This window comes from Centroberyx gerrardi, chromosome 24 (assembly GCF_048128805.1).
Source record: "Centroberyx gerrardi isolate f3 chromosome 24, fCenGer3.hap1.cur.20231027, whole genome shotgun sequence".
In the NCBI taxonomy this organism is placed as follows: domain Eukaryota; kingdom Metazoa; phylum Chordata; class Actinopteri; order Beryciformes; family Berycidae; genus Centroberyx; species Centroberyx gerrardi.
The window spans coordinates 6,247,695-6,274,816 of NC_136020.1; the positions used below are offsets into that span (position 1 = coordinate 6,247,695).

Genomic DNA, 27,122 nt, shown 5'->3' on the forward strand with positions numbered 1-27,122 from the left:
GAGAGAGAGAACAATCAGACGTGAGGATGATGATGCTCCGTCTGCAGGCTGAACAAACCCCCAGCATGTTAAAGGACAAATCCATGGACCCTCTCACACTGTTACATCTCATCACTCTGATGCTCCATGCATTCCAGGAGTTAATCTGTGACGAAGTTTTGTCGTTTACTTCTTTGATATATCCGCTTTCCCTCAACCCGCCTCATCTACTTCTACTTCAATTTCTGATTCCCTACGTTTCCCAGAATGCCTTTCGACAACCCCTCCCCCCCGAGAGAACAGTGAACTTGTTGCATTCAGCTGTGGGTTTGATGCGTGGGCGGTGAGAGCGATGGTGATAGTGATAGTAAGAGCAAGAGCATGAGTTTTTCCAGTTGAGAAAAAGCGACTTTACTCAAATCGTAACATTTTCTTGTGGCCGCATTGCATTCTGGCCTATTGAGGCTACTGTGGGTGGAGAAATTGGTCTCTTTTCCTCGATTAGGACTGATTTCTCCCTGTACGACTGTTGCAAAATAGTGAGTCTAGAAAGATTCTGATGGATTGACACCAGAACTTGACACCATTGATGTTTTTACATTTTCTGCTATTAAACTCGACAAAACCAAACAACAAAATGCAAAGTCCATCGCCACTCGCTGTTTTTTTAAGTGTTTTTTGGTGAGCTGCCACTCCTACAGATGGGATCCCAAAAACTCCTCTACATCCTCGCCTCGGGGGAATAATCCGTCTTTATTTTCAAATGAATCGCACTAAGAGACACATCTATCCGCCGCATCGGTGGATCCCGATCCGAATCCAGCGAGGCGCGTCTCATAAATTATGCGCTCCCGGAGCTTTTTTTTTTGATAAGCTAATAGACGTCTGAGCGGAGGCAAATTGATGCCGTCGCCTCGTGTGATTCAGTCACCGGGACATGATTCACTATTGATTAATGTTTAGTAAAGGGTGGGGGGTGGGGGGGGGTGCAATGGTGGCCCTATCTTTAACATCACACCTCTGTTTATACGACAGAACAGTTTCCTCTCTATTGTTCATTATTCATTAGTCGTCTGGACCGCCTCTGGGACTCCCTCCCATCTGCTGCAGCTCCATTTCCATATGCCCGACTCCACCAAGCGAGGCATACATCTGATAGGGAGAGAGAGAGAGAGAGAGAGAGAGAGAGAGAGAGAGAGAGAGAGAGGGAGAGAGAGAGAGAGAGGGTGCAAATTCATCGCTTTTGCCCCCCCCCCCCACCCCTCCCTCTTCATCTCTTTTTCAAAAGGTAATGTATTCATTGATGTTATCATTGGGGGGAATGGATGAAATGATAAAAATGGAAATAAATTGCTCCTTTGAAAAAAAAAAAAAAGACAGGAGAGTGCTGGGACACAACAGGACCGCTGTGGGGAAGAGAAGGAGTGGGTTTGGATGCGGTGGGTGGGCGGCAGGGGAGAGAATAAAATTAATTAATTAATTAATGAATTAATTAAAAAAAACAAGAAATGTATAATTAGCAGTTGACCAAGGAGTCTGCCTGTATGGAAATTCACACTGAACCAATCCACACAGGAGATAGTAAAAAAAAACACACAGGGTTCACAGGGAAATGCTCTTGACTTGTTCTCCAATCAGGCTCTTTGGTTTGCCTTTGATTCGCTTTTATCATTTGTTGATGCGTATGCCTCTGCCAGTAAGCCAAGCGCAGATATAAACAAAAGTTAGAGAAAAAAATTGTGTCTTTTCTTGGGCATGAAATGGAATTGGAAATAGAGTGGGGGGCAGGGGGAACTTTGCTCCTTTTACACTGTTTTATTCTGTTTGATTCCCCTATGTCAAATATTAGGCTTCAACTGATACTTTCGGATTAAAGCTGATATTTTGTGTCAATATATTCAATATATTTAAAAAGAAATTATTTTTCCTGTCAAACACTCTGGGTATTGGTAGTAAATTCACCTAAATTTCTTGTCTTTTGATGAGGGGGAACAGAGGGATGCTTTGCACTGTTGAGACTGCTGTTTTATTCTACTTGTTTGAATCCCTTCCATTTGATATTAGGGTTTGACACCAATAACTGATACTAATAATTTTGGATTGAAACTGCTGATGGCTGATTGTTTGTGCCGATATTCAACATCTTTCAATGTGATCATCTTCATGCTAAAAAAAATTCAAAAAGTGACAAGGATTCAGTGTTTCCCTGCCAAATTTTATTCTTGTCAGGGTGGAAAAGTCTCTGAAACAGCATTTCCCATAGACACCCAGTGTAGTATTGATCAATTTTACAATAAATATAATACAAATAAACATGAAGTCTGTGTATATTCAGTGTGTACATATGGTGTGTATATATGGAGCATATACATGGAGTGTATGCATGTGTAGGTGCACGTATGTGTATATATACCTATACAGTATGTATACATGGATGGATATGTATGTGTGTATGTGTATATACATGGAGTATATATGTGTGTTAGATGTGTTTCTGCGCATGGTGATATTGTATAGATGTATGATTGACATATGGTATTTTATCCAGAGAGTAGCCAGAGCATGACGTTTTTCATTGCATTGGAATGCACTGCTTTTTTAATGCATATGACGATAAACTACTTGAACTTGAAATATGTCACAAATCAAACTGCATCATATCAGAGGTGGACGACACTGACTGGCTGATATCAAATTTTTAATTGAGCCAATATCAGATTGAGACAATAATCCTCATTGAAAGTCATTCAGGTGCTCGATTAGAGGTATAACACACACTAGAGGAGACTGTGACCTCTTCACACAGAAGCAGACAATCAGAAAATTATGTGCACTTCACATAATCTGTAAACCCCGCTCAGTGCCTATCATGGACCCACTGGCCGCCGGGCTCCTGTGTAAAGAACACGAGTGGATTAATCAGAGACGGTAATCACATGTTGTCCTGTAGATGTGTGTGTGTGTGTGTGGGAGCGACCTCGAGGGGCCGGGCTGTCAGTAACGTGAGCCCGGGCCTGTGTTGATGGTCGGGGTCCGTCTCTGGAAGGTCAGCGCAAACACTAACTACGGCTCTCCTCTTCTCTCCTCTGCTCTCCTCTCCCTCACTGCGTCAGGGAAATTCAAAACCCAGCCGGAGTCACAGACAAGACATTAGCATGCACTAGCGACCGGGGCCACACCGATATATGGGGCCGATACTGGGCTTACAGTAAATATCGGATATCGTCCGGTCAGTGTCGTCCACCTCTGACATGATGGAGGTTCCTCTGACCACAGTTACATAAAAACAATCTAGAAGACCTGCAAGGACATTTGATTTTTCTCGTTTTGTAATTTAATTCTGTGTTTAAAAGCAGTAATCTATCCCAGAGTTTCCCTGACTTTGAATAAAAAGCTGTTAACCCAAAAAAACCTTTCATCAGTCTGGGTTTCAGTGGAGAGTTTTAGTGTCCCATGATGGTCAAAATGTTGTTTCAGAGGTTTTTCCACACTGGTAAGAATAAAATCCAGCGGGAAAACACTCAATACTTATGATTTATGGGGATGAAAATGGACAAAATGTAAAGAAAATATCAGCTATTGGCAGCTTCAATACAAAAATATCAAAACCCATATTGATCGAAACCTACTACCTTTTTTCTCTTTCTTTCTTTCTTTCTTTCTGTTACACACACAACTCCCTCTTTTCTTCTCCCTACCACCAATTGTTCTCTTGTATTGAATTGTATTATATTCCACCCAGCAAGCCCAGATGTTTAACGCAAGGCATTCCAATTATCACGCTCTATTTGTGTGCATGCGTGTGTGTTGCGTGCGCATATGCACATGCAACGTGTGCATGTGTTCATATGTGTTGTATGTTTTTGTACGGGACCAAAATGAGCCTATATGTGCTGATGAACATTTTGCCTCCCTAATCCTGCATGCAGCAGTTCGATGAATCTTCACACCCTGGAAAATTTGGTGAATTTCGGTTTCCCTGCATGAAAAGGTTGCGGTTGGCTTTTTCTCTAAAATAGCTGACTCATTTCCCCTCATGTCTCTCATGTCTCCATTCTCTCTGTCAACTGCCGTACAACCATGTCACACTTTAGTTATGCAGCAGCTCTCTGCACCCCGAGAGTGTGCAAAGGTATGTGTGTGTGTGGTGCTCAGGTAGAAGGTGTGTGTGTGTGTGTGCATGTGTGTGTGTGTGTTTCCGCTGCTCTCTTGTTTGCAGGTTTCTTCCTTTTTTACTGCACAAAAAAAAACATTCCGCAGACCTGGTCGCCTTATAATAATCCATGTGCTGGTATGCAATATGAATGTGCAGAGAAGGGTGTTGTGTGTGTGCGTGTGTGTGTGTGTGCGTGGAGGATGGGGTGGTGGGGGGTGGGTGGAGGAATTTCTCTGGATTCTTGCAGCAGCTGGTTGGCTGCTGGGCTGGTTTCCATGGCAACGCGTGTAAAAGGAGTACAGGCTCCGTCCCTCAGTCCCGTATCGATGCTCTGTACAAAGGAATAACGTTTTACAATTACATGCCCTCCATTCTCTCTCTTCCTCTCTCTCTCCCGCTCTCTCGCTCTCTCTCTCTCCCTCTCTCCCTAATCCTTCTTCTAACTCAAATTGAGGATGATTTATCTGAGCGGAGCCAAAAGTGTTGCTTTTAAAAGATGTCTGAGGTCCATTGAAAATATCAGATATTCCAGTTTTTAATATACAATACAGACTTTCAGCACCAATCTGCATCAGTATACAAGAATATAATTTTTTTTGAACTGATTTTCTCATCTCAATTATACAATCCAAATGCAGATTCTCCTCAGCAAGGATAATTGATTAGAGAAAAGCCTTTGCTGCGAGTGCCACTACTCATATTCAACACTTTCAGGAAAAAGCCACCATGTCATAGATGGAAAATCTGACACACAGCAGATTTTGCGTGATAAATTTTAATTGCCGAATAGTTGAGGAAAGAGTTAACTTTGGGTAAACGTTCACAAATAGTTCAGTATTTTGCTGGGACTGATAAACCACCTACAGAGGGACTCTCCGAGGAAATGTATCAAATTCACCATCTGACCTGCCGCCAGGGTAATTTCAGCTGTGTTGACAAAGCCGGTGTAGGTTTTACTGAGACACGGAAAGCACAGTGTGTTGAAATCATAGAGCATCGTATCAGGTTTAAAAAGAAGTTTGAGGTTTTCTTTGGATATTCATTTTCAATCCATCATGTGCGGTATCTAATGGAAAAACCGACAGGTGCAACGTCAATGGTGATTGCTGTTGTGCGTGTTGACTGGTGGCAGACTGGCTGCGTAAAGGTTCTTAAAGGTGCCATGTGTGGCATTTTAACATCAATACATCGTTACCACATTCATTTTGAGACATTAGTGGAATTATTGTAAACAATTGAGACCATCACTGAGAAGATTGACAGCCTCTACCAGCCTCTACTCTGCATTTTACATTGTGAGCCACCTGATCAGATTTGGAGGGAAATCTGCTGGATCGCTTTACGGCACAAAAGAAGAAGATGGCCGCTGTTCTTCCAGAGCAAACAGAGCTAAAGCTTTTAGTTTGTGGCAACGGCAGATGGTGGAAGGAGTGAAAGGCCGATGGAAAATCCCTTGAAACATGTTTATTCTCGTCAGTCAAATGACACCAGTGAGTGGGAGGGGGGACAGGAAGCAACAGGGTTTATGGGAAATGTGGTGTTAAAGAAGAACAACGGAATTTTCCATGTAAACAACGTGGATTTGTTTACATTCATAACTTCACTCGTACAGACAGAGTATGTTGTTAGACCCCAGTTACTATGTTGAATAAATGTATTACCTTCAAAGATGTTCAGAAAGTATTAATTTTTGTTGTTTACAAGGCTACAATGTTTAGGCTACATCCGGATCTCAGAGCAGCGGCTTGGAGAGGAAGCTCCGCCCCTTCATTTGATTGACAATATAGCGTTTCAGGTAACCATACCAGAGACTTCACCCATCAGCACATCATTTACTAGAACTTCCAGCTCAATATAGGATTGTAACACAAGTAATATAGCTAGACTAGCTAGCAAGCTAACTTAACCAGTCGAGTCAGAAGAATGCTACGTCCACACCTCTAACTTCACATTTCTCCACCAATCAAAAGCTTTTAGTATTAATACCATGTCTCCTTTTATCCATGAGTTTTCTCCACTCAACATTGCAATCAGGTTTTCCTTCTTTGTTCTTCCAAACTCAGTTGTGTCTCTTTCTTCTGTCGACTTCTGTATATAGTGAGCAGAGTGGAAAAACAACCTGGAACGGCTCTCTTCACACAACTGTGTCAAATCTGTGCTCGTACACGTGCTTGAAAACCACTTAAGTATTTTTGTTGCTGCACAGGGACCCACTTTGCTCTCTAGCGCTAGGCTACTAGTGGCCCAAAAATCTTTTGGTCATCTGTCATTTTGAGAAACATACATTAAAAACACCAGCTGGCTTGAGATAGAGACTACCAATCGTCTCTAGCATGGTCTCATTTGTTTACAGCAATTATACCATGGTCTCAATTAATTTGACAATGGGTTATTGATGTTTCAAAATGCACATAGCACCTTTAAGGAATCAAACTGGAATTGTCAGTCGTGTGGTTTTCAGGTATGCGCTACAGTGGCAGGCTGAAGACACCTGTAGACATGAATACAGGGAGTTGTTTGCTGTCATACCACGCTTTTATACTACTTGACTGGTTAATGGACCGCTGCTCTGTGCCTCAGGGTGATGCGGCTCCCATGAAACACTGCTGCCAGCCTGACATTTCAGTACAGTGCAGTGTGGTGCTGCGTGCCACTGGGCAATAGCCATGTTGCACACACTAACATGGACTAACATGGACATCTGGGGTTTTCCTCGCTGCTTCGAATCAATTTATATGGATTGTATCATAATTCTTCTCAGTGCGAATTATAGTTAGTGATTATAAGTGTTTCCTGTGTGTGTGTGTGTACTGTCTGAGCAACTGAGCTGACTGAGAAACCCTTTAAGGTGCCAGTAAGAGGAGGCATGTGCGTCCTCATCACACTTTATCTACTGAATTAACACACGGGCCCGACTGGCCTTGTTTTGAATTTCAAGTTCCAAACGATAAATGATTAAAATCCGGCTTGATTACTCAAGTGCCGTGTGACGAGCGCGGGCATGATGGACGTCTGCGAGCCCAGTGAGCAAAAGAAAACAGAAAGTATGGGTGAGTATGGGCCGGCAGCCAGGCATGTGCTGTGCTATCTGCAGCATCTAATCTCCCGACTTGTGATTCGCTGTGGAGGCGGACTGCTCTTTCTGCCGCTGAACTGGGTGGCCCACCGGGAGAACTGGTTCCAGGCCTTAGTCATGCCCACAGCCACTGTCAGAGGCAGTTAATCTGAAGCCAGTTGAGTGATGGGACACATAGACATACTTTACTGGCAATAGCTGTATTTCGTTATCAAGCTGTTATCAAGCTTTCTCCAATTACCTATCCCTGTCCATGTTGCCAGCCACACTGCCCACATAAAACCGTCGCCTGCATACCCAGAGGTTATTACATGAACACTGGCACCTCCTGGTGGAGGAAACACAAACTAGGAAAAAGGTTGACAGTCAACTTTGTGTGGAACCTATCAAGAGTTGATGTGATGAAACAGTCTGGCAATCATTTGTGTGCAGTGTGTTTGTTTCCCTGTCAGTACAAGACATGAAAGGCAGACGCAGGGACTGGAAAAAAGACAAGAAAAATCTTGACAGTACCCATAATTTACTTCCATGATGGGTAGGCTGTGTTAATGTTGGCTGTTGAGTCAGAAAATATCTCTTTTGTTGAATGCATGGTAGTTCCCCTGAAAATGGATTTTAGAAGTAAAAAATATCTCATTCATGATTCATGAGTGGAGTCACTGCACTTTGACCCTGCCAGCAGTTTCCACACAGCATCATGGCATCTGCTCAACATTAGCTCTAATACAAGGCAGGGTAAAGTTCAGCTTGGGACATGAACGTCATGAATACCAATATCACCTGACTTAACATCCAAAAGCACAATACTTAAAAGATGTCAGATCACATCAATTTATAGCTTTGCTACATATGTATTTAAATATGCAACATAAAGGCTGTTTTCTGTGTTTTTTCTGTTTTGCTCTGTAAGACAAGAGATGGGCTACTTCAACACAGTCTATGGATGTTTAAAACAGACTATGGTCAAATGTCACCATCTTGTGGACAAGAGAATAATACCAATACTAACAATGCTACTAATACTAATACTAATACTAAATAGAAGGGCACTCGGAGAGCGCAGACCTCCGCCAAGGTTCGTGCTATTATTGCTTGTTCGTGAGTCGGATCCGGATCCGCTCCAAAATTTAATGGGTTCTTCCTTGGGCCATGCTACACCCTTCCACGAAGTTTCATGAAAATCGGGCCAGTAGTTTTCCCGTAATCCTGCTAACAGACAAACAAACAGACAAACAAACAAACGGCACCGAAAACATAACCTCCTTGGCGGAGGTAATAATACAAACATCAAACTAGAACAACATGAAGATAAGAATAGCCGTGTAAAAAAAAGTGTGACAGTAAAACTAATAGGATAAAAGACATCACATACAGTAGAAGCAACTTTCTTAGAACAAGTTAAAAAGTGATTATTAAGATGAAACTGATTCCAATTCTGTCTGTTTAAGCTCCTCAGGCACAACAATATGAATAGGAATCATACTGAGCCATGTGAAAAAGGCAGTGTAAACTGTCAAATGAATGAGCGGCCATCCATAATTCATCATCCGTGACTTATCAGGCATTGTAGGCCCGACCGCATGGACAGTATTTAGGCAGCTGCACAAGGCATGGAATGGGAAATTTTGATTTAGCAAAGCATTGATGAACAGGGCAAATTAGGGGACAAACTTCAGCCCAACTTCTTATGCAGAACAGAAAGTCAATTCTAACTTCTCGAAATGTCGCATAGCCTACATTTGACCTTTATGCAAGAGTCAATTTGGGGCATAACCTCACATCATACAATTAGGCAACGAATGACATCACACAGTTATATATAGATAGCCTATTCTCGGGATTGCGATGATGACTGTGTATTTCCCCACCCCTTACAAAAAACAACTAGTAGGCTATAATTCCATACCCACATCACAACAAAACTATGAAGTCCTTTAGAAATATTAGCCTATATAACATTACAGTTGTACCATGGGAAGATAAAACAACAACAAAACAAAAAAAGCACGAAAGGTCACTATAAACTTTTGAGTACCACAGACACGCTATAAATCCCTACACGATTATTATAGCAATATCATAGTGCTGTTTCGTTAGGGATGCGACTAGTTTCGATTCGCGCCGTTCTTTCTTTTTGGAGAAACCGTCACGCCAAACGCCATTCAAAAATCCGACAGTTTAATGTTTACTTCCTTATCGGCGAATATACATACCTGATAGAACATGACTTTAGACCTTTACCGAATCGTTCGGGTCTTCTGGTAAATTCGGCATATATGATCCACCAGGCAGCGTTTATTTTAATAAAAATATCAACTTAAATAATTGTTTCACACTGCTCGCTAGCCCTCAACGGTGTGGCCTAACGTTACTTTAGTGGAGGAAGACTGCGGGAATAACCAAACCAATTCTAAAATTGGTTCGTGTATTGGATATGTGCCGAATTGAAGAGCGTCTCCTATCGATTCATAAAAGGTCTAAAGTTTTGTTCTACAATGTTTACCTGTCCCGACAAGCAAGTCACCATTAAATCGCAACATATTTTAATTGAGTTTGGGCGAGCGTTCTCTCCACGCGGGAGAACACGGCACGTATTGAGGCTAACTAGCTTACTTGATAGAACTGCGATAGGGATATTACTAAAGGCTGTTAAGCCATTTGTGTCAGTGCTTCTTTCTTGGTCTGGTAGTATTATAAAGATGTTTCATGGAGTAATTATAGTTAGAGAGGCGGACCTCAGCGCTGAATTGCTTTATGCTGCGTTCATGTCTCCCCGTAAGATAACTTAGATAGTCGTAAACACAAGCGGCAGCCGTCTTTTATGCTGCAGCAGCAGTCGAAAGAGGAGTGCATCAGGCATGTAATTGATGATTTAAGCTCTCCGCCCCGTTAAGCGGTACACCTAGGCGATTCTGGTATGATAGAGTAATTCACACTTCCCCAATTGTTTTACCACTTAGTTTGGTGATGTGAGGTGTCGTGGGCTTTCCTCTGAATTTTGATGTTTCCCGCAGTCATTTAACGTAGCACGATGTGACAGTCCGTGTACCAACGCTACTCTCCAATATCAGAGAAATGCCCAGATGGAGAACAACTTCTATGGACATTAAACTTGGGTAGACATTGTCTCGTACAGGTTAGTACATCTGTTTTATGTATTTCCACTTTGTTTCGAGGGTTTTACTATTGAGCATTTACTATGAACCATGCCTACTATTTAGCTGCCTATTTACCGTTTTGTTGATCTGCAGCGTTTAACGTATATTTAAGGTAGGCTATTGTATGTTTTACATGTGATGTGTTTCCTATAATGAAAACCTAATATGCTTGAGAAAAAAAATTGTTTGGGTCAGAATGGCTGAAAAAGAAGAGTCATAGGCTATTAGATCCATTTTAGTTCATGCTTTGAAACTTATGAGCTTTATTATAATATAATAGTATTTAGAGACACAGATATCTTATTGGTGATCATGAGCTGTATATTCACTAATGAAGGAAAGAACAGGATGATGGTGTTCATGCTTCATACTGCACAGAGCTTTTGTGTTCTGTCTTTGAATGAATGACCACTTCAGGGACACTTGGAGTGTCTGGGCTCCTGTTAAACCAGCAGCTAGTCAATGGCTTCTGTCACACACATGGACATCCTGTCAATAACAACAAAGAGACCCTTCCCCTCACAGCTACTTCAAAAACCTTTGGTGCAAACACACACATGCTACACACACATGCTACACACACACACTCCCCTTTTGATGGTGCATAGAACAGAGGGTTGTTTGACTTTGCCCTCCCCGATGAAAGGTTTCTGAAAGGGCACGCTGAGAAAGGTCTCTGACATTGGTACATTGGCACTTGACCTTCCCTGTAACTCTGTATGTGTGTGTGTGTGTAGGTGTGTGTGTGTGTGTGTGTGTGTGTGTGTGTGTGTGTGTGTGTGTGGGTGGGGTGGCATTTGAGTACTCATGGGTGGTTAAAGTCAATCCACCCCCTCATATGCCACCCTGGTGCATCCTACTGCCTACACACACACATAAAAGTGTATGCTAAGGCACAGCAAAATACGGTATGTTTTTAATATGTGCAATACATAATTCACCTCAAAAGATGCACTAACCCTAACAATAACTAAGTAGCTAAAAATTAACACCAACACTTACGTTTGCTTTAATCTGGAATAGCGAATTACAGTTAATCAGCAGCTGATTTGCAGGGTTGTGAGCGGCTGTTTTGGTTATAGTGGGTTTTATAATCACAGATCAGCAGCTTGGTTTAACAATGACCTCTGTGTTGGTCCTGTCTAAATCCACTTACACTTACTGTATGGTCACTGTATGAGGAAGAAAGAGGGCATAGACTATAATCCCTATTAGTTTACATCAGAACATCAGCACAGGTCTTCAGTTCTTCAGTTCACCAACTGTATAAACATCAAAAAAACATTTTGCAGTGGAAGTAAAGAATTATTTACTCTCCCTATTGTAAATGAGTAGCTTTTTAAAGTCGGTAGTTTACTTTAGTTCAGTTTACTGTTACCCTTACTTGAGTATGTTCATACTTAGCAAGTTAGGCTCTCCATTAGCGTCGCATCAGAAACTAGCCAGTCGCTTCCTTCAAACCTGGAGGAAATGTTAAGTTAACTAAATGTACCTATTATTAAATGCTCAAAGTTCTACATGCTAGTAGCTTTGTTTACATTACCCCAAAAGCCACCTATTCAGCTTCAGTATTATGGTTTGTGTTAGCTAGTTGTTGTCTAGCTAGTTCGCTAGCCTTGCTAGCTAACGCTAGTTGAAGAAACACCAATGCAGTGACTCAGAGACTTTTACCTGAGTGCATTTTAAATTAGCTACTTTTTACTTTTACCAAAACAGATTTTAGCACTAGTAATTTTACTTCCACTTGAGTAAAATTTCAGCAAAGAAACAATACGTCTACTTGAGTATTTTCTATTTGGGTGCTCTTTTCACCGCTGACAGTTTGCCCAACTTTTTAAAAATTAAAGATAACTATGTTTTAAATATAGTGGTGTTATTCAATCTCATGTTTGCATCAGCCCCACCTGTGAAGCTTCAAAAAAAAAAAGAACCCAAAAAAAACGGCCCAGAGACAGGAAGTGTGGTTACATAGTCGTAAGTCAAACACAGGAAGCTTTACTCCCCCTTTACATGCAGGATTACTGAAGGGTTCAAACTGCAGAAGAGGCTGTCAGGGAGGGCTGCAGCGCTGCACATTTCACAAGGTATGAATCTGCATTTGTAGGAGTGTGTGTGTGTGTGTATGTGTGTGGGTGTGTGTGGGAGGTTGGGTGTCAATATCAGTGTCAATGTCAGTCGGTCTATGTGCCTAAATTTGTGATTAAATGCTGATGAAGAGATTCATTCCAGAATTAGATATGGACATACTCAACACAAAACAACTACTTGATCCAAAATGATTGATAACACAAAATTAGAGCAAACTGTGGTACTTTTAAAAGGATAGTAGATAACTTAAGGCCTAAATTGATAAGATTATAACACCTTTGTAGACTGGATCCTCAGACTTGATGATCAGCTTCCGACAATGATTTTTTGATTTTTATTGCGTTTCAAAATAGAAAACTCTATGACGGTATGCATGTTTGTTTATGTTTCTGTTAGGGTTAGACCGATACATCGGGCTGATATTGGGCTTTAATTGAAAATATGACATCAGCCAGTCAATTTCGTCCACTGTTGATATAATGGAGGTTCCTCCCACTCTGTAAAACCGGCACATTTTATTTATTAATTTAAGTTTTCAATGGTATTTTTTGTGCATTGATTCTTCATTTAAAGACCTAATATATCCCAGAGTTTCCCCTACCATTGAATCGGTGCAGTGGGTCACCCTGCTTTAAAGAGCTTTCAACTCATGACTAAAATTATGTCATTAGGATTTCAGTGGAGAGTTTTAGTGTCCCATGATGGTGTAAATGCGGCTTCAGAGGCTTTTCCACCCTGTTAAGAATAAAATTCCCCAGGAAACACTGAATACACTGAATATAAAACTGAATATTGCCACAAAATATCTGACAGCTTCAGTACAAAAATATCAGTATCAGCTTTCAAAAGCGCATTTCGGTCGAACCCTAGTCTCTACGGCTGTGTGTCCGCGTCATGCCACATGTCACAGGGTCAGCGAGTGTTCGGTAAAGACTTGGCTGTTACATGGTGACTTGTGCCGGGTTGTGACGACCACGACGACAACGACCAGTACTGCAGAGTCAGGCTCGTGTATTCCTGATCAGCGTTTAGTATTACAGCTCTATTAATAGTCCCTTCCCGGTCCCCTCTCCACCACTGGGGCTGGCACAAACACACACACACACACACACACAAACACACACACAACTCTCTGGCAGGCCTCAAATATCAGTTGCCATCAAACCTCTTCTGCTGCCTCTATCTAAGCAGCAGGAGTTTGGTAGCTATTTATCCGGTTGACAATATAAGCAGAGGTGGAGAGAGATTGCCGCGGTTACAAGACGCTCCAGGACTCCCAAGGGAGACAGCTGCCGTTTACAAGTGCTAAAGGTATGAGCAGTTTTATTTTAGCTGTGCGGAGGTTGAGACGGCTGGTTCAAGGTCTGCCAGTTACATTATTTGGGGATTTCGAGGCAGGTTCGACAACTGCAGGGGTTCTCAAACATCCTAAAATGTCCCGGACCCCCCCAAAAATAGACACACATTAAGGCCATAGATGCCTCAGTTGATTAGACTTTGTCCATGGAGCCCATATGGGAAGGTTTTTATGCGTGCTTCTGCACGCGTGGTGAGAGTGAAACCTGTGGTTAGAAAAGTCACTCTTAATCTTTCTATTGAGATGATTTCTAGTGAATTATAGTGCAAACTATTCGTCATTTTGCTGGGGACCCCTTCAAGGACCCCTGTGTGTCCCTGGTACCCCACTTTGAGACCTAACCGGGTTAGCATGCGGTTTGCAGGGCAACTCGTTCGTAGCCGGCTCTTGTGGTTGCTGTGTCGCGGGTGATGAAACATCTCTCTCTCTCTGTTTCTTCCTTTCACAGGGCAACTGACATCTCTTAATCAGGACAGGACAGGGTGTGCGAAGCGTCAAGGGCGGAAAACAGCCCTCCCCGAGCTTGCCTCTTCCTCCTCCTCCTCCTCCTCCTCCTCCTCCTCCTCTGTCCTCCCCCTGCCAGCCCATCTTTCCTCTGGAGGGAAAGGCTAGTCGGCGCGTGCTGCAGCGGAGGGAAGGTGGGTGACGGCAACACCGGCGCTATCTCGCGAATCTGAGAGATCACATCCAACTGTTCTGAAGGAAGGACTAGCCCAAGGTTCTCCAGAGGTTCTCCAGAGGTTCCTCGGAGGTTGTTTGGAACATTTTGCAGAGGTCAAAGAGTGGAGACCTGCAGCCATGTCGCCGTTCCTGCGGATCGGTTTCTCCAACTTTGAGATCGATCCCGGTCTGGCCTACCATGAAGAGGTGCTGAGCCCTTACTGCGCGGTCTACATGAAGGAGGCCGTCGACACAGGTTACCTACTGTGTGTTTGTGTTTGTTTGTGTGTGTGTTCGTGTGTGTTCGTGTGTGTTCGTGTGTGTGCAAAATAGAGAGAGGTAGACATAGAAGAGCATGGTTAAGTTGTTAAAAGAATATCCTGAATATATAGTGATGTTAGCAGGGTTAGACCGATGTATTGGTTTGTTGATACTGACCTTATATTGAAAATCAGACACTGGCTAGTTGGTTTCGATTTGATGGATATGATGCAGTTTCGTTGATTACATATTTATTGTACAACTGATCAATACTGCACTGGTTGTCAATGGGAAGCCCTTAATCTGAATTGATTCTAATGTCACATTTTGATCAGATTCCACACACGGATGCATGAATATGTTTGATTAGTATTAGTATTAGTAGTAGTAGTAGCAGTAGTAGAATTATCCTGAGATATCATGTGCATTAAAATGGACAAATTTTAAGTAATAGTCCACAACTTTTCCATATAAATATGTCTGTTTTGCTAGTCTCTATTAATTGCTGTAACACAACAGTGATTCAGCCTCCAGTTCATGAAAGCTTTTACATTTGCTGTTCTAAACCCAGAGTCTGGTAGCTCTTTCCTGGAAAAATCCTGTTTTACGTTTCTGGAAGCAACAACAGCAGTTTGTCTGGAATAAATAGCAGAAGATAGAAGAAATAGAAGAAGCTGCAGTCTACACTGAATGTCTTTATTATTACAGCAAGTTGCCGACATTGAGTGCAAAACACCAAGGCAATGAACGCTTATCACCAAAGGCGTCGCCAAAATCAAGAAAAACAAGAATCTTGCAGATTATATTGGTATATTACATCAGCTATTTGCAGCTTGACTATAAACATATTGGTAATGGCCTTCATATTCAAACCCGTACCAGCTAAGCCTTAGCTGGGGATCCGAGCTAGATGACAGGCGCTGGATTGTCATGTTTCAAAGAATGCAACGACAGATAAAGATAGTGCCATGTGTGTGCGTGTGTCCATATATTTTTAAACAATACGCCTTTATATCCTTCCATTTTTAAGGTCTTCATTGCGGTCGGGTGAGTCATGCCAGTATCACAACTTTCAGCGAGTTCCCAGAGCGATAATGGACTTGACTAGGAGTCGTTCTTCTGCCTCTGACTATCTTTAACCGCTGGTGAATATGAGTGCAGAGTGGCGCTAAAAACAGTGTGCCATTGAGAGGAAAGAGGAGGGATCTGCTGTTTCTTTTCCTCTTCTGTAACCACAAGGCTGGTCCTGCAGCGTAGCAGAGGACGACGCAGCAGAGAGACGCCGTGTGTGTGTGTGTGTATTCTTGAGTACTGAATTCAATCTATTGACTCATTGGAAGGACTACGTCACTTAGTTTCATTTCACTTGAGTTCAGATTAAATCTTCCTAAGAGCTGCATGACCTTGACCTCAGCAACAATACACCGGAAACATATAAATTACTGTCATTTATTCACATAATAGTACGACTGATAGGGGTTTTTGGAGGCCGATAGTGATATTTTTGGATTGAAGCTGTTGATATTTTGTGCAGATAGTCAATATCTTTAAGTGTGACTATTTTTATGTCATGGTGGAAAAGCCTCTGAAACCACATTTAGACAATGGGACACTAAAACTCTCCACTGAAACCAGGATAATACTACTACTACTTCTTACTTCTTCCCATAGACAACCACTGTAGTATTGATCAATTCTACAACTGGACCAGATCTGATTTTTAATAAGAGGCCAATATCTGCCCCATATATGAGTTTCACATCATAAGAAAACAACTATCCTCTCAGCAGCTACCAGTACATATAAATGTCTCCTTCCCAGCATATTCTACTGCTACACATCACACCCGGTCAGCTTCAGTGGTTTCAGTGTTTATGACTGACTCCCTGCTCACCGGCTCCATGCTGAGCTTGTATCATTAACAGCTGATGATGAGAAACTGCCGGCTAAAAAAAAAAAACGGCTACCAGGCATTTTGGCTCACTTTAAAATGATGTGCAGCTGATTTCATCCTCAAAAAGAAGGCATTTATCAAGGCTTTCCATTACTATGATTCTTATTGAAGTCAAAGCTGAGAGTGTTGAGAGTATCGTAGCATTAAAGGTCCCATATTATTCAGTTTTGATGATTTTGTTTTTATTTATTGAATGAGTTTGAAGACTCAAGATGCTGGACCCTCATTGGCCGACAGCAGCTCCTCTAATTCAAATGAGGTAAACCTGAGTGGAGGCTTTCCAGTTCAAATGCTGCAAACTGGCCTGATTGGACGGAAGAGATCCTTTACTGAGGGAGCCAATCAGGAGCAAGTCCAGTTGTGATGCATTTTACTGGAGTTAGTCAGAAACTGCCTGGAAAAAAGGATGGATTTTTAAAAGTCAAACTCAAACAGAATCGAATTAAAAAAAAACATGAAACATCTTTGCTCATGTATACAAATGGAGGGAAAATGTGAATTCCTATAGCAGCGCCCCTTTAAACAGAGACATGAAAGCACACCCAAGTGTAAATGTCACCTCAGCGTCTTTTACAGAGAAACAACACAGGAACTGAGTAGAGGCTGAGACCAAAACATGACACCTCTCGCTCTGAATAAGACAGCTAGGAAACTTTCTAAAAAAAAAAAAAAAAAAAGAAGCACAATCTGATGCGTGCGTCTGGGGAGAAACAGACATATTTTCCTCTCTGGGCGGTTTAATCAGCATAGACAGCAGCTGGCAGGGCCGGTGGACAGACATGATGAGCCGATGATGGAGAGGGATGCAGATCGCTTTGGGAGCAGAAAAAAGCTTAGTGGGCTTTATTGTTGAAGCGGCAGGATGGCATGTGGGTGTTATGTAAGTGGATATATGGGATGTTATTGCAGAAAAGAAATGCAGCAGATGTCAATGATCAAGGCCAGGAGGTTTTCCAGGCCATGTGACGAGATAGAAAATCTCTTAACACTATGAATACATAATCATAAAGAGTGGCTGAACTGTAAGATTTTAATGTTAGGACCCGCTGTGGGGAAAAATACAGTTCCAGCTGAATGTATTATTCTTCCATAAACATAGGATCAAATTCTGTGCTGTTGAATGTATTTTTATACGGCGAATAGTTTGTACACTTTCTGTCCATATGTATATGTAGACCTGGTAACGTGAATATGATGCACATTTTGCACATCATGCATAAGCTGTAAATTCCCATATTTGTTTTCTTCATAGTTCCATATTCTCACTCATTCGTATACATTGCATACATCTCAATATATTTATAATTTCTCACTCATTTCATACTGCATCTGTTTCATTTTTTGGTATATTTTCATATCGGACATATTTTCATTCATTCAGCATGTTCCACCTCTGCTATTTTGCACACCTCATAATGCTGTAGCTGATATATTTTGTACTTTTCATACATTTCTCTTAATGTTATCTTGACTGTTATCTTGGAATTTTAGGTTGCGTTATGTTTGATACCCCCCATTTGCTAGTTAAGCTTTACAGTTTCATCTTATGTCTCAGCATTCCTCCTGCCTGATATATGTGTCTGTCCTATTCCCCTCCCCAGAGAAGGGCCAGGTGTACAAGCAGAAGAAGCCCACCATGTACCCGCCGTGGAGCACCACGTTCGACGCCCACGTGCACCGGGGCAGGGTCATGCACGTGATGGTGAAGGACCGGACCGCCGAGCTCAAGTCCGAGGCCACCGTGGCCCTGGACACCCTGGCGTCCCGCTGCAAGAAGGAGAACGGCAAGCTGGAGATCTGGGTGAGTGTGTGTGTGTGTGTGTGTGTGTGTGTGTGTGTCTTCCAGGCAGACAGTTCATGACATCAGCCCGCATCCACGTTCTTCCCCTTTCATTCTTCATGTTTTTCTGATGAATTCCCTCCCGTCCGTCCGTTCGTTCCAGAGAATCGCTAAAATGTTGCTTTTGTTTCCCTCTTTCTTTCTTCCTTCTGTTTCTCTTTGTCTCAGTTGGAGCTGAAGCCACAGGGCCGCCTGCTGATGGAGGCCAGATATTATCTAGAGAAAAGCGGTGAGTGGTTCAAACCTTTATAACCCGACCTGCTGCTGCCCCGTCATGTTAAAGCAACTACAATATAACACGCAGGGCTTGGAGGCAGAAAGGAGTGATTACATTTTCTCAAACTGAAAATAAGGGTTTAGAGCCTCTTGTCATCAGCTGGTTAGAAGCACTGCAAATGTGCTTTATATTAGATCGCATTCACTGGTGCTTTGCTGACACCAACACCATGCCAAGACCTGGAAGAAGCCCTCTCATGTATCTGTATATATATATAGACTTGGCAATTAAGAAGCCGCTGCCCACAACAACAGGTGGCATAGCGACTGGCACACAGTGACCATTTGCTCGGTAGATGTCCTCCTCTGGCACACACACACACACACACACACACACACACACACATAAACAAACACTAGCAACAGAGGACATGTAGCAACTAATGTAATAACTACCAGATAATAATAAAAATAATAATAACTTGCCAAAATGGGTAATAAAACCTGTTAATGTAATACATTCCCTGATAATTTTCATAATGTAATAATAATATTGACTAAAAATGTAATAACTCACAAAATTATGCATTATCAGTTGTTACTGGACATGCCTGTCAAGCATTTGCAGAAGTATGAAGATGGCACAATGTGACTTGCCTCATGTGCTTTCTCTGTCATTGTCTCTCTCTCTCTGTTAAAGGTAAACACTTTTTTTTGGAATGAATGAATGGAAATGAAATATCACTAAATCAATATAGCTGATGTAGGCAGGTTTAGTTTAGAGCTATTGCGGGTGAGAGTGAGTTTTTAGCTTTACACAGTCTCCCATCGCCCACCACTTTCACACCTTTGAGAAAAATAGCCTCTGGTATTTCAAACAGTATGTTACTTATATTATATTTCTTGTAAATCTTACCAATCTCTTAGCTGCATATATCTTATCTGCTTATCATTTAGCTTTAGAGCTACTACAAGTTCTCATTTTCTCACACTTGAGACAATGCTGGTGCCTGTTATCACTCAACATAGTGCATGCTAAACTGTTAGCATGGAGCAAACAATCTACCAGGGACACATAGGATGGCCTAAATCCCAAAGTGGGGCTGCAGCAGAGAAAAGCGTCCCATCCCCAGTAATTGAGACCCTGTATATTCACCCCCTCTCTGCTCAAATATAATTCTGGTCTTGGTATGGACACCTCTCAACTACAGGAAGTGACAAATTGAAACTTAACACCAAAATACAAACTGTCTCCTAAACAGCGGAGAGCAGCGCTCCGTCCAGAGAAAGCTCACCAACGTTAGATCTTTTCCTCTCTCGTCTCTTTGGTTTCCTTTGGTATAAAGCATCACAGACCGGTTGGGTTGGTAACTGTGTGCAGTTTACTGACGTCACCTTAGAGGATTACTGGGTATTTAAGTTCAAATCGTTACCTCTTGCTGCATTTGAAGCCACCAGTGTGCGTAGTTGCCTTGTGCAGCTTTAATGGGAATGCTGACCAATGGACCAATCTCCTACAAACTCAATGCATCCCTTTGACTTGTCATTTTCATATCTGTGTGCTGCCTGTCTGTCAGATGCTACAGGTCAGAGTGAGGGGGATATGGAGTCCGAGAGGGAGAGAGAGGGTCTGTTCGCCCTCCATCAGCGACGCGGCGCCATCAAACAGGCCAAAGTTCACGTGGTCAAGTGTCACGAATTCAGCGCCACCTTCTTCCCCCAGCCGACCTTCTGCTCCGTCTGCAAGGAGTTTGTCTGGTACGGACCCGACTGAGATGTTCTCCCGCGAACACCCACTCTCATCGTATTAGTCATTTTTGGATGTTTGGTTGATGACTCCCCTTCTCTGTTTTTCTCCACCACAGGGGTCTCAACAAGCAGGGCTACCAGTGCAGACGTGAGTGGCAGTTTTCTTTTTTTTCCACTGTCGCTGTGTATCGCCAAGGCAGCATCACACCATGATACCCCTCTTCTTCTCTTCTTTTCTCACCTTGTCATCTTTTCTCCTCTAGAGTGCAATGCAGCCATCCACAAAAAATGCATCGACAAAGTTATCGCCAAATGCACGGGGTCAGCGGTCAACAGCAAAGAAACAATGGTGAGTCTTGTCAGTTGTTCCAGAAATAGAAGGCTTGCCTCGGTCTGGTTTTGAGACTCTTACACACACTCCTTATGTCACATACGACGCTGTGTAACAATGGGCCGATTCTTCACAGCAGAGGTGATTTCTGAAGTGGCTGACGTGTAAAGGAGATTTGTAAACTTGTGGTTACAATGCTTACTAATCAAATAGTCACCTCATGCAGGAGTATCATATCATTACATGACATTCTCGTCTCGGCTCCCTCCTCCCTGCTTCATCTTTTCGCCCTTGTTTCACTTCCTCCTCAGCCGCATGCCTGCCGTTTTCATATGCATGAAAACAATAGAAAATGCCAAAGCTAATGTTGTGGTATATAGCATAGAGAGGTTCCGCCCACTCGTTGGTTCCAGGAAGTGTTTTTGCCATTACTTTTTCAGCATGATAAATTTAGTAAAAGCTGGTTCCACGTGGTTGGTGGTGGTACAACTAGTGCTGGTACACAAATAGTTAATTTAGTTGTGAAAAAATATACAATTACAGTTTTTCACAATTGCTTACACACATTTTCTGAAACTAGGGCTCATTTTCACAAAATGCAAAACCTGTGGGGTTTTGCATTTTGTGTTAGTGGTTTTGTGTCCAGAATGTTGTGCCTAATGTAGAGAACGAGAGAAAACTACACATTACTGTGTGTAGTGTTTTGCAAAAAGTGTGACAGAGAATTGCAAACTGAGTGAAAAGCTGAAAATGTGCTTGTAGGTTTGCAGACATGGTTTAGGGATTTGATACATGAGTTTCAGGTTTTAGTGATTGTGTCCCAAGTTCCAGTTTTAGTATGTAAACAATTGTGAAAAACTGTAAATGCAAGAAGACTTATTTTTTCTTAATCATAAAGTTAAAAAATGTATAACAAACTCAAGTAGAATGGGTGGAACCACTTAGATCTGGCTTTTGTAAAATCTCTATCTACAAGGAGTGAATAGTAAAAGAGCTTTCTGGAACCACAGCCAAGGACTATCACAATATGACATGGACACAGTGCAACTTGTGCCTGATGCTTTGCTACCATAGTTGCCATGTGACCTTACTGTAAGTGACTCTGGGCCTGTTTTTTCAGAAAGTTGCTTAAAAATATCGTCAGTCTCAGGTTTTTGGGCTTGTTTTCAAATTGTCATTGTGCTTTTTGAGGTTTTTTGAGACTACCTATATGAGTTTAAATAGAAGCTGTCAAACATCCCCACCTGCTGCCCAGTTCTGTTACAGTAACTGCACAACAGTTTGTTTCCCCTCCCCCACCCATCTCCCCACCCAGTTGTCATTGATGTTAGCAGGCACCTAGCTAAAGTAGCTAACTAGCTAACTAGCTATATATTCAGCTATCTGACACTGGAAGATGCCACCAACAAAATGGCCAAATGGGCTGATGTAGTCAAAATAAATAAATCAAATTAAATACATTTTCAATTTCTCTCAATTGCTTTTACTCTTTATATAATTCAGTAATCGTTTTTTTTAAATTACATAACTCTGTTCAAGTGTGTCTGTAAAAGAAGGAACATGTGGTTGCAGAGTTGTCCAGACTCATCGGGCCTCTTTTGACAGCCTGGGTTGCTTGTTTCTCTCCCGAGATCTTGCTGCGCTAAACCTGTACCAGGTCTCCCATGATAAGCTGTATGATAGGCCTATGTGTTGTGTGCGTTCAGGTGAGAGTGTGTGTTCACTGTGTGTTGCAGATCCACAAGGAGCGCTTCAAGATCGACATGCCCCACAGGTTTAAAGTTTACAACTACAAAAGTCCCACCTTCTGCGAACACTGTGGGACTCTACTGTGGGGGCTGGCCAAGCAGGGGCTCAAATGTGAGGGTGAGAGACCTTTAATGCATCTGCACACATTATAGTATCACTTTGTAACCTAAATGTGCCTCAGAATGTTCACAGTACACGCTAAATGAGTTTTCTACCATGTAATCAGTGCACAACTGTACTGAAATTGTTCTCTACGCTTAGTAATTCTGTTGCATCATCAACCTTGTAACATTATGTTGGAGTGGCACGTCCAGAGCGGTAATCCTGTGTTTTCTGTGTAGAATGTGGTATGAACGTCCACCATAAATGCCAGAAGAAAGTGGCCAACCTCTGTGGGGTCAACCAAAAACTGATGGCCGAAGCTCTAGCCATCATCGAGACCAAACAGCAGGTCAGGCAAACAAATGTTCTGGGCTATGTTCAGATTTAGAGAAATTACTATTGTGAAGTAAAATGCCATATTTGTGACTTGTTGGCTCAAGCTATTAGCTGTTGCCAGGTTCAACGCAAAAGATATCTGTATTGGCCTTCAGAAACCCATATTGGTCTGACTCTGGTAATACCTTTCCCCTATAGGCCAGAAGCACCAGAGACAGTGACATCATTGGTCGAGAGGGGCCAGTAGGCGTGGGCCAGGCGGGAGTGGTCCGAGCTCCATCGGGGTTAGTGATGGGTTTGCCCGCTACAGCGACTCCTGCGCGCAAAGGTAAGGCAAAACATATGCGTGTATATTGCCAACTCCTCAACATTCTGTAGGTAAACAGGTCTAAAATCTTCTCAAGCCTATTATTTCTTCTTCATAGGTCGTTAATATTGCATCCCTCCTCCTTTCCCATTCCCATCCCTTCACCCCTCCCCTGACCCACCTCTCCCTCCCCAGAGTTGCAGGGTATATCGTGGGACGGTCCAGCGGATGTTGGCGGGCCGTTCACGGAGGAGGAGAAAGAGGAAGAGGAGCCCCTGTACGCTGTGCCCAGGAAGGAACACCAGCACAAGTTCACCATCGACAGCTTCGCCCTGCACAAGATGCTCGGCAAAGGCAGCTTTGGCAAGGTGCTGGAGGAGATAAGGTCAAACTGTAATGGGGAAATTGGGTGACTGCAGCAGCAAAGACTAGGATATAGATACGAATACAGCAAATAGAATATATTGAAGTATCGTTGAAGGATTTGAGAGGGAGGGGAGAAAGCAATGACTGAACAATGGAAACTTAAACTTGTTAATGCTCTGTGGATTTTTGCATAGTTGCTGTAAGAACTCAAAGAAATTATGAGGAAACTATGAAGTGTCCAGCAGCAGCAGCAGTGCTCATGATGTTCCCGGTGTGTTTCCAGGTGTTTCTAGCGGAGCTGAAAGGCACCGGACAGTTCTTCGCGGTTAAAGCTCTGAAGAAGGATGTGGTCCTGATGGACGATGACGTGGAGTGCACCATGGTGGAGAGGAGGGTCCTCTCTTTAGCCTGGGAACATCCCTTCCTCACACACCTTTACTGCACCTTCCAGACCAAGGTAATAGCACCCAGACATACACATCCACACACTCCCTACACCCTCCTCAGCCAACTCTCTGACCTATCTTTGTTTTGTTTTGTTCTTTTCCCAGGAGAACTTGTTCTTTGTGATGGAGTATCTGAACGGAGGCGACCTCATGTTCCACATCCAGAGCTGCCACAAGTTCGACCTGCACAGATCCACGTATGTCAGTCCACAGACACGTCAGATGTTGGCTGAATACACACCTCCATTTTGCATCACCCTCCTTTACACCTTAAGAGAGACGCCATATCTCCTCTTTGTGTGTCTTCCTGCAGGTTCTACGCAGCGGAGATCGTCTGTGGGCTCCAGTTCCTGCACTCTAAAGGAATCGTATACAGGTAGGTTCACAGCCTAGACCAGACCTAGCACTAGAATAGATGATGTGCAGTAAAGTCAAAACAGCCCCCCCCCCTCCTGTTTCTCTGTAGGGATCTGAAGCTGGATAACGTGCTGTTGGACTCTGAGGGCCATATAAAGATAGCAGACTTTGGCATGTGTAAGGAGAACATGCAGGAGGACTCGCGGACCTCCACCTTCTGTGGGACCCCCGACTACATCGCCCCCGAGGTGAACACACACTCCTTGTTATAATAGAAGCACATATTTGCATTAGAGATGTCATTATAGATTAGGGTTAGACCGATATATGGGGCCGATATTGATGTGGTCCAGCCATTGTCGGTCACCTCTGATATGATGCATATGATGCAGTTTGATTGATTACATATTTACTGTAGGATTGATCAATACTACACTGGTTGTCTATGGGAAACCCTTAACCTGAATTGATTCCATGACTGAGCTGGGGACTGTCTATCATAGCAGTGTGTGTGTGTGTGTGTGTGTGTGTTAGATCCTGCTGGGTCAGAAGTACAACAGCTCGGTGGACTGGTGGTCCTTCGGAGTGCTGCTGTACGAGATGCTGATCGGTCAGTCTCCGTTCCACGGTCGCGACGAAGAGGAGCTGTTCCAGTCCATACGCACCGACGACCCCTGTTACCCCCGCTGGCTGCCCAAAGACGCCAGAGACATGCTGGTCAAGGTCAGAGGCTGTGTGTGTGTGTGTGTGTGTGTGTGTGTGTGTGTGTGTGTGTGTGTCTGTCTCTTAGTAGTGGAATAATTCCACCTGGAGAGAGTGAATTTTACTGCCATTTCCCATCTAACCTAGCTTAGTGTGTGAGAGGATGATGACTGATAATGAGGTTTACTTCTGGTTTGATTGGAGTAAACAGAATAAGAACTGGGTAGTTTGATTGACAGGTGATCTGTGGGAAGTGCAGTGCAGAAACAGATTAAGATATTAATAAGTGACAACAAGATGAATGTTTTATTCTTTCGATTGTTAACTGAAATTAAAATAGTGATTTGTCACACTGCTTGTTACTCTGAAAAGTCATTATATCACTGTAATCCAGCACTGCCTGTATGTCATGTATGTAACCTCGGCTCTGACGTGCTTGTCTGCTCTCTAGCTGTTTGTGAGGGAGCCTGAGCAGAGGTTAGGGGTGAAGGGCAACATCAGGCATCACAACTTCTTCCACGGCACCGACTGGAACGCGCTGGAGCAACGGCAGGTGGAGCCGCCCTTCAGGCCAACTGTGGTAAGCACAGTCACAAGCTGACTGTAATTTTGTACGCAGCATATTTCACATTTAACATTCTCTCCTCCACCCTCACAGAAATCGGCCAGTGACTGCAGTAACTTTGACAAGGAGTTCATCAACGAGAAGCCCAGGCTGTCGTGTGCCGACCGGACCCTCATCAACAGCGTTGACCAGACCATGTTCAGAAACTTCTCCTTCGTTAACCCAGGCATCGCCCGCATCCCGGCACCCTGACCGCCTGACAGACGACCTGCCGCCTACCAGCCAGCCGCTCACAACCAGCACTTACTACAACACAGAGACAATAGACCATGAATGTCACAAAACTCAACTGTAACATATTCACAACTTAACGATAACCACTAAAGGGGCAGAGTCCGGCCCGGGACCTTTGTCGCATGTCATCCCCCCCTCTCTCTCTCTCTCTCTCTCTCTCTCTCTCTCTCTCTCTCTTTCCTGTCTCTCTCCACTTTCAACTATATAATAAAGGCAAAAATGGCAAAAAAATAGTGTTGGAAAAAGAAACAATAACCACTAAGCTTAGTGAAAGAGGCAGAGGCATCATATTTTCATCCCAATCAGAGGAAAAACAGAGTAATCCACAGAGACATTACCACTCTGCAAGCAGGTAATAAGCTCATTAGAAGCAGATATAATCATCAGACAAACACCAGAAAATTACATTCAGTCATGTCAAATTGCCCCATAAAGTATTCAACCTCCATTTTTTGCCATGAAAACCAAAGGCCAAAGCAGATCCACTGTGATGACAAACCAGAAGTCTTTGTTCCATTGGCCAGTCATCACTTTTGTTGTTTCCCGTTGTATTCCAGTGCGCACTGAGTCTGTTACCTCCATTTGGGTCCGATTTCCATTGGCCTAGAGTTGAAGTTGTATAGTTGATAGAAAGCCGAATGTTGTAAAAGTAAATTTAGTCCAATCCTGTCAACATGCTGTCATTTGGAATAGCTAGAGATCTGTTGATGTGTAGCAGAGGTAAATTACAGGGTTTTTGTTTACATGTGTTTTCCTATTGCACCTCAGGAGCTTTGTGATTGATGTCATGATTTGGATCAGGTACTTAGATCCTGCATACTGTAGTTTTTATTGTTTTCTTTATTGTGAATCGTGTACAATGAAATAAGAGGGTTTTTTTAGACCGCTGTCTGTGTGTGTCTGTTTAAGGAGGGGCTGAGTTTTGTATAGCTTGGTAGTACCACTCCTCCTCACCAGATATTGAGAGAGTGAAGGTGAAGGTGCAGACAGTTTGACAGGTTTTCTCAGCACAGATGAATCGGTAGACTAGTTTATTAAATATCGCCTCCTCCGCACAATATGGAAAGACACTG

At 42.9% G+C, this 27,122-nt stretch overlaps 1 protein-coding gene across 3 annotated transcripts; it reads left to right on the plus strand.

The window, feature by feature from the left end:
* Positions 1-10,283: 10,283 nt before the first annotated feature.
* prkcq (protein kinase C, theta) lies at positions 10,284-26,930 on the plus strand. Of its 3 annotated transcripts, none has more exons than XM_071920540.2 (18): positions 10,284-10,347; positions 14,263-14,730; positions 18,291-18,490; positions 18,698-18,758; positions 20,323-20,503; positions 20,611-20,642; positions 20,758-20,843; positions 22,562-22,691; positions 22,916-23,025; positions 23,211-23,340; positions 23,515-23,687; positions 23,969-24,142; positions 24,237-24,328; positions 24,445-24,507; positions 24,598-24,736; positions 25,023-25,211; positions 25,642-25,770; positions 25,849-26,930. In XM_071920540.2, exons 2-18 carry the CDS (start codon positions 14,613-14,615, stop codon positions 26,005-26,007), a joined length of 2,166 nt encoding a protein of 721 aa, XP_071776641.1. In that variant the 5' UTR covers positions 10,284-10,347; positions 14,263-14,612; the 3' UTR covers positions 26,008-26,930. The 3 variants fall into 3 exon arrangements, with proteins under 3 accessions (XP_071776641.1, XP_071776642.1, XP_078138018.1); XM_071920541.2 differs by having other exon boundaries at positions 20,332-20,503; XM_078281892.1 differs by lacking the exon at positions 10,284-10,347 and adding an exon at positions 12,410-12,453.
* The last annotated feature ends 192 nt before the right edge of the window (positions 26,931-27,122 follow it).

Coding starts and splice junctions, on each gene's coding strand:
- prkcq (XM_071920540.2), top strand. CDS start 14,613: ATGTCGCCGTTCCTGCGGATCGGTTTCTCCAACTTTGAGATCGATCCC. Junction 18,759..20,322: donor ATATTATCTAGAGAAAAGCG/GTGAGTGGTTCA, acceptor CCTGTCTGTCAG/ATGCTACAGGTCAGAGTGAG. Junction 23,026..23,210: donor TCATCGAGACCAAACAGCAG/GTCAGGCAAACA, acceptor TTTCCCCTATAG/GCCAGAAGCACCAGAGACAG.